The sequence below is a fragment of the Protopterus annectens genome, chromosome 4.part0, assembly GCF_019279795.1.
Source record: "Protopterus annectens isolate FY-2018-M chromosome 4.part0, PAN1.0, whole genome shotgun sequence".
NCBI lineage: Eukaryota > Metazoa > Chordata > Ceratodontiformes > Protopteridae > Protopterus > Protopterus annectens.
In genome coordinates this window covers 251,565,924-251,574,185 of record NC_056733.1, presented here as the reverse complement: position 1 = coordinate 251,574,185, position 8,262 = coordinate 251,565,924, and the positions used below count along the sequence as shown (strand labels likewise).

The window sequence follows — 8,262 nt, the reverse complement described above, 5'->3', positions numbered from 1 at the left end:
TACTCATCTAACAGTTTTCACAGTTACTCATCAGGCATCTGAGGTAGCTTCTTAATTCTCTCAGAGTTAACAAAGAGCTGGTATTTTTTTCCACAATGTGCATATTTTGTATTCCAGTCAGGAACAGTGTGTTGCATTAAAATATGCATCATAATACAATACATTAAGGCTATGTCCAAACAGCTGACAACAGCACCACTTCCAAATATCTTAGAGAGAAAAGTTCATTGAGGTCATAAGAGTTCAGTGTGCTTTTTTGTTTTATATTATTCACAGTTTCTGCAAAGAGAAAGGCAATGATTTACAGCAGAAAATACAATCCATCTCCAATACAAAAGGAAGAGGAACCACCTCTTTAGAACAGATCTAAGGTCCATCTGGAAACTGCAATCCTTTGAAAACAAAGTATGCTTTATTGCAGCAAGTTCCTCAGAAGGGCTAGTCAACCATCTTCAAGCATACCGTGTATTAATATTTGTAACCAAAATATATTCAGCAACTGCCTGAACAGACTCTTAATTCTTATGATTACTAATCTGACTGCCATTATGTAAAAGACGCCAGCATGTTGCAAAGGGCTTCAACATTGACAAATAGAATGTGAGCTGCAGTTTAAACTGACTTCTCTCCTCCACAGATGTACAGGAGAACTGGTGACTAATACTCATGCTTTAAAGTCTTGATCTGTTCAGGTCACTCCTGGGACGTTACCCTAAGGTAGGTCAATCCTTAGGAAAACGCCCAAAACTTCACATTTTTGAAACACTAGAAGTGAGTGGGAATTTTGCAATAATCTCTTCCACCTGACTTGAGATAGACATGGTCCACTCATTCAGTTCCTTCTCAAATCTCTTAGCTTCCATGAGGATCTTATCCTGACGGGCATGTAGTTCAGTCAGGAGCTCCTGGTTCTTTTGCATCTGTTTCAGTCCTGGACAACCTTCTTGGAGGAGAAAAGGTGGAATCCTTCGAACTGGTGCTCGCTGGCCCCGCATGTACTGATCAAACTCTTCATGAGTCAGATTTAAAGCTGGAGCATCCAATTTCTCAATAAACGTCACAGCACAACACTAAATGGGAAAAAGAACACAACTAGGGCTGAACAGTGTGAACAACAAGGAGGCAGCAAATTAGTGTAGAAAAGCAGTCATATATAGCATAAGAAATTTTACACAAAGGTACCACCACACAAACTCAATAAGAGCAGTCCAGCCCCTTCAAAATTTTAAGGCATGAATAGAAACAGCATCATTTAGTGTTCTTAAATCTTATTAACGCATTAACTAAGCAACCCACTACGCATAAGTGCATCTTTCACAGGTGTCCTGGAGCGTTGTCTAGTTAAGTCATTTGCTCAAGCAGAGACAGAGAGAGTAAAATCCAACAGAACAGGGTAGAGCTTGCCAGCAGTCCCCAGTCTTAATCCTTTGTTCTAATCTAACAAGCTATCAGTAGGAAAGGCAAGGCCCAGGGATGCCTTTTCTACCTGTTTATCTGTTAATGCAGCCATGTCACAGTTTAAAATCTGCTTAATCACTAACACAATTTCAGATAAACAGTTTATTTTTTATTTCTCAAGTACTCCTCAGTTTTTAATCACAGCTATTCATTCTGAGATGAGTTTGTGTTGCTGCCTGGAAAAAAAAAAGGATCTCTGACTAAACATCAGACGTTCATAAGAGCAAATGTTAAAACAACCAACCCACATCACCGAAAAGTCAGATGCTCGAATGCTATCCCAGGATTACAAAATCTTTTTTTGCAGGGGGTATAAGCCCCCCCTGCATCCCTTACAATCATCCTCTGCTAATAATATATACAAACTCCAAGATCACACTTCAGTGTGGAAAGGGGTAAAACCCCAAACCCCACTCTAACCTGATCCTGCATAATGCTCAAGCTTCTGGGTTTTCAGTGATATGGGTTCAGAGTTTGAACATTCGCTCTTGTGAGTATTTGACAGTTTGACATATATATATATATATATATATATATATATATACACACACACACACACACACACACACATACACACACACACTCTACCAAAGATCTTAACATAATGAGCAGCATAGCACCTGTAATAACGGGTCTATTTTAGAACATCGAGGTTTAAAACCTTTGAATGTTCTAATATCGAACCCTATGGAGCAAAAGCTTAAAATATCGAAGCAACAGAAACCCGAATTCTTTCCTAGGGAAAGAATTTGGTTGTCCATTTCTGTTGCTTCAGTATTTTCAGCGCTGTGATGGAAAGTTACGGGTCGGGATCAGGTAAGTGTACGATTGTGTGGATGTGAGGGTTAGGGTGGGTTAGGTGAGTTAGGGTTAGGGCACGGGTTAGGTATGTGTGTGATTGTCTGGACTTTAGGGTTAGGGCGGGTTAGGTGAGTTAGGGTTAGGCAGCGGGTGAGGTGAGTGTGCGATAGTGACGGACCTTAGGGTTAGGGTTTGGGTTAAGGTAAGTGGATAGTAAGTGGTGTGTGTATAGTATAGTGTAGGGTTAGTTGTAAGATTTTAGGTGTATGTGTGTGGATTGCTGTTTGCTTGGTGTGTTTGTGTTGTGTGTATGTGTTGTGTGTATGTGTTTTGGAACAGCAATTTTTTTCCTTAGGAAAAAAATCGCTGTTCTAACAGTTCGAGATTGTAAGCTTTCACTTACATAGGGTCGATTAATCGCCGTTCTCTTCTTTCAGCGGTCGGTGATCTAATATAGACCCTACATAACAGCTATACAGAACAGCCATAGGACATCCACTAAATCATACTGCAAATGAATTTCTGTTAAAACAAACACCTTCCTTTCTGGACAAATAAGTATCTGCTGATGTCCTGAATGGCAGGAAAAGAACACTACCTGCCTTTTGGGGCTGCTGGTCAGTATATGACCAAGGAGGAAACTACAGTCAGTTGAGGCCATTTCTCTGGTGCAGAACAACAGAACCTTGATGTTGCCCCAGCTGACCTGGGTTTAACTAGCAGCCCAGATGTTGGAGAAGCCATCTGGCAGCCAGTTATCAAACTAATTTAATGCCAGATCTGACAAGATTAAAAGTTCTCAGCTCTCTGTAAGTGTAATGCTTTTTGGGAGCGTTCTCTGTAAATGAGTATGATACCCTCTCCTTAAGCTGGGTACTATAATTGGCTAGTTTTGGTAAATTTTTCTTTCTTCATAAATATTGGACAAAATATTATTTACCCTTGCCTGCTTTTCTGCCTATCTCCTTCAATTTTATTCCTTACTAATCATTCCCTTTGTCCTCTGTTACACCTGTATTAAAGCTATGTAAGGGAAGATAAACAGTTACATACACAAACGGCTTCATTTCCTTTCTTGATGGAATTGTCTACTTTTCCCACTGCTTGGTCTTTGCAATTTTCACTTTGACTGCCCTGTTCCTTCCACCTTAACTAATAGTACTTTCTAACTTTCACATTTTCTTTTATCTTTGTACCTACCTCGTTGCCAGTTTTAGATGGCCAGTAAATAACTATGCTGTTAATGTATCACTTACTTGGCAATGCAGACTAATGTACACACTCCACATAATCCATCTAGGCTTACAATTCACATCAGAGTCCTAATGGGACCCTGTGAACAGCTGCTGCGAAATACAGAGTTTACTGAGCAAGTTGGGAACAGAAGTAGATTATCAGGCCTTTCTTCTATGTCACACACACACACCCACAACTAGGGACAATTCAGATGTACCAATCTGCCTTCCTGTCTTTGGCATATGGAAAGATAAGAGTGCCCATAGAAAATTCTCACTCAGACAAGGACAACATGCACTCACTGCACCCTTGTACTGCCACAAGGCACACAGACAAATGTCTAATTTTCAGACATTCCTAATTTTTACCAAAAAATAATTAGCAAATTATAACAGAAGAAAAGATTCTGATCCACAAATAATATCAGACATTGCAATTAAAGGATTTTTTATTTTCTGACAATGCATACTATTAGTCTCTTTTACTCAATTACTAGAAACCACTTTCTGCTATACATACATATATGGTTTACTATCAAAATGTGTAATAGCACTTATGCAAAACTTGGATGGCCAAATGGTCGTTTTCCAGTTTCCGTAATGCCGATCCAGAAATGTTCGAATCCTCATTAGCGACTGGTTGTTTGCATTCAGTAATACGGGATTGACGTTCTGATAACAGATCACACTACAGTGGGGGGGGTCGGGGGGTCGGGAAATTTACCTTTTTCCTCATTGTAGTGCAATCTCGGAGTTGGAATATATAATATGTAGGGGGTGCAGGGGGGGGCATGACCCTCTGCAAAAACATTACTGGTAACACAGAATTTTGACACTGGAACTTCTGGTGTTTGAATGTCAATTCCATGGTTGCCATTTCTGACATTTTGGTTCATAGGTTGGTACTAGGCTATCGGCCCTAGGGCCTATACAAGCCTAGCCATAACAATTCCCTGGCTATTTCTTCCCACACTATTTACTTCCCTGGACCCCTGTCTAGCAGGGCAGCTGACGTGATCCCCGGGGTGAATTTCCTTTTTCCCTTTCCTTTCTGTATTACCAAATTCAGATAACGAATTTGATCAGAAAGTGGAAAATTGTAAGAAAGCAGTGGTAACTGTAATACCTAAAGATAAGGATCCATCAGATCCAGCTTCATATAGCCCCATTTCAATACTAAACCATGATTATAAAGTGTTAATGTCTATAATGGTTAAAAGAATGGCAAAAGTAATGCCAAAGCAGATAGATATGGATCAGTGTGGTTTTGTGGACGGGAGGCAAACATTTGACACACTGATGATCCAGAGGGAAGCAGAACTATTGTTGTTGGTGGGTCTTGATGCAGAAAAAGCATTTGACAGAGTAAGCTGGAACTTTATGAGCAGGGCAATGGAAGCATTTGCATTTCCTGAAAAAAATAAGGTTGATTAGGAGAATATATGAGGGATCGGAGGGGAAAATTAAAGTGGGTGGGGTCCCCTCTGATAATTTCTGCTTGAGCAGAGTAACCAGGCAGGGGTGTCCTCTTTTCCCTTTATTATATGCATCATATTTAAAACGACTGCCACAGAAAATAAGGGACTCAGAAATCCAAGGATATAATTGGTATGGTAGCCAAGAAAAGCTGGCTTTATTTGCAGATATTATTTTGCATCTGACAAAACCAGAAAAAGACATTACAGTGTTGTTGAACATTTTCACAGTTTCAGATCTTTTTTGGGATACAAAATTAATGAAGCTAAATAAAAGGCAATAGCAGTAAATTATGTACCCACACATGAACTGGTTCAGGAATGGCCATATTTATGGGGACATGATAAAATGAAATATTTAGGAGTATGGATTAAACATGATTCTAGTGTGGCAGCTAAGGATATGTGGGAAGAGGCTAATACAAAAAATGAGAAAATGGAAGCTTAGTTATATGGATGGGGATAGTAAGATACAAGCAGTTAAAATGATTTTAGTCCCTTTAGTCTTATACACAGGTCAGGCACAATTTTATCAACTAGAGAAGTTAATGGGTAGCAAATAATAAAGAGCTGAAGGACTTTATCTGGGAGGGAAAGATGGCAAGAGTCAAGTGGGATAAGCTGAATCTTCCAGTAAAACAGAGCAGATTGGGATTACCCAATTTAAATGGGTATTTCAGAGCTACACAGTTAAGACTCCTATACATAGCACAAGCAGAAAACTATAATTCGAAAGGGATGCTAATGAAACATGAGGGAAGCTCAAGAGACTGTGATTTTGGATGAAGGCCTTTAAGGAGAATAACAATAATCATGCAGAATATTATATCCATAAAGTAGCAGAAAGTACTTTAAGAACTAAACCGACACAGGAATGGAGAAAGGAGATTCTGCTGACAGGGATAAGTGCAATTAGGGATACAGACATTAGGCAAGAGGGGGCCGGAATTTATTGGAGAAAACTGGCACAGGAACCAAGATATTGGAAGCAAATAACTAGAGAGGGAAAGATGATAGAATGGGAAGACGCCAAGAATTTTTTTGGACTGCAGGTTAGAGACTGCCCTTCCTATCACGGATTGATATCAGACTATAGGCAAAGAGAAAGAAATATGGGTGCCCTAAACAACAGACCAGCACTGGTACAGTCTTTAATAGAATCTAGAACAAAAGCTGCCATTAAAAAAGGAATAATTAGCAGCACATACAAAATATTGCATGATAACTATAAGAACTAATCAGAGGAGGTTAGAAAGGATTTGGAAGAGAGACTGGATAAGCGATTCACAAAAAACAATGGGAGGCTATAAGTATGTCTCCCAAATATGCAACAAAATCTAGAAGATTTAGGATTTTTGCCTGGAAATGTTTACACAGATAGACTCCAGAGAATTTTTCCTCAGGCAGACAGCAAATGCTGGAGGTGTGATGGGGAAGAAAGAGGTAACTGGAACATATTTACTGGGAGTGCAGTGAATTGGCAGACTAAGGAGTCCCTGTGGGATGCACTGTCGGAGATGGTGGATGGGGGGCAGATTGGTATAACAAGGGAGATGTTTTTCTGGGCTATGATACAAAGGCCTTGCTGTGTTTAATAATGGTGGCTGCCAAAAAAGCAATTACTAGAAAATGATCCAAAATACTGCTACAGGTCTGGAAAACAACGAGATTCAGCAGAAAAGCTAGTCAGTCATTCGATAAACTTTATTTCAATAAAAATAAGAGTTTTTGTTCACTTAAACCATATGTGAACTTCTTCAGACTCTTCACACACAGTAACAGCTCTGTTTAAAAAGACTCAAGTACAATGATGCAATCATTACATCACTTCCTCAAGTGTCTTAAAGGTCCAGCCACCCTTTTCTTTAAAACATTTTTAAAAAAACATTTTAAAACTAAAACAAAGACAAGTACAAGACCAATGTACGTTATTATTTAAATAACTTGTTTTAACCCCAAAGGTAGTTAACACTTACTTAAAATATTACCTATCTAGTCAAAGCTTTTAATGCTAAAATAGGTTTTTCTTACTGCAGCAGTCATTCAACCATGGATAAAAATAGGTGTTAAATTAGTTGTCATACTACTCTTTCTTTTGCAAATAAAGTTCCCAAGGCCCTCCCCTAACTGGGACATGATCACTGACAAAATATTTAAAAAAAAATTATACTCATTCATATTCACATGTTTAGCTAAGGCGTTAGATAAATTATTTTTTTAACACTATATTCATGTTCATGTCTTTTATGTTTGGGCTCAGTTTTTCCAACATAAAAACAGGGACACTTCTGGCACTGTGCTAGTCAACTTGTTTAGATTCACAGTTAAAAATACCCTTAATAAGGTTGGTAAAATCCCTTACCTGAAATGTGGACCCCTCATAAATGAATTTACAATATGAGCAGGCTCCACATTTTATCATACCAGATGTTCCTCTTTGTGAACCTGGTTTTCTCTGTTCAAAAAAAGCTTTCAGGTTCTGGCCCCTCCGATATACTAATGGAGAAATCTCCTGGATTTTGTCACATATTTCCACATCGTCATATAACAATGTCTAAGTCTTATTAAAAATGGACCTCAGTACCTGGGCTATTGGTGTTAAAGGTGGTCACAAAACCCATGCCAAACTTTTTCGATGTACTCGCCTCAGAGGATTCATAGTTGGGAGTCGCTATTGCAGCTTCCTCATCTTGATGTTGACTTCATTCCTTAAAGAGGACAGACTTTTAATGGCCAACAGATCTTTTTGACGTCACCTCCTCCACCAAATCCAGAACCAGTGATTCTTGATAGCCCTTCTAAGAAACATCATACGAAGATTAGCACATTCTTGATGAAATTCAGAATCCAAGGAAATCATTCTGGCTGCTTGGACTAGTTGCCCTTTCACCAATCTCTTCTGGTGTAAAGGGTGGGAGCTTGTAAAGTGTAGAAAAGCGTTGGAATAAGTGCTTTTTCTATAAATTTTAGAAGTGTATTTCTACCCCTCAATGTCCTTTTCTAATAAAACATCCAAACAGGAAAGTCTTTCAAGATGATATTCAGATGTGAAATTCAATTTATTTTTATTGAAATAAAGTTTATCGAAGGACTGACTAGATTTTCTGCTGAATGTTATTGCTTTCCAGACCTGTAGCGGTATTTTGGATTATTTTGTAGTTTGTGTTGCAACATCAAAAGTTAACTACTAGAAAATGGAAATCAAAATCTAAACCAACTACACTAGGAGTAGTGAATATAGTAACAAAACAACAGGAACTGAGATCTTTAGAAAAAGGTAGGAGCACACTACA

At 38.7% G+C, this 8,262-nt stretch overlaps 1 protein-coding gene across 1 annotated transcript in view; it reads right to left on the bottom strand.

The window, feature by feature from the left end:
• Positions 1-242: 242 nt before the first annotated feature.
• LOC122799287 (rab5 GDP/GTP exchange factor-like) overlaps positions 243-8,262 on the bottom strand; it is a 627,463-nt gene continuing 619,443 nt past the window's right edge. The window contains exon 9 of the mRNA XM_044068245.1: positions 243-1,070. Within this exon, the coding sequence (XP_043924180.1) occupies positions 750-1,070 (321 nt within the window). The 3' untranslated portion in view covers positions 243-749. The remainder of the gene's footprint in view (positions 1,071-8,262) is intronic.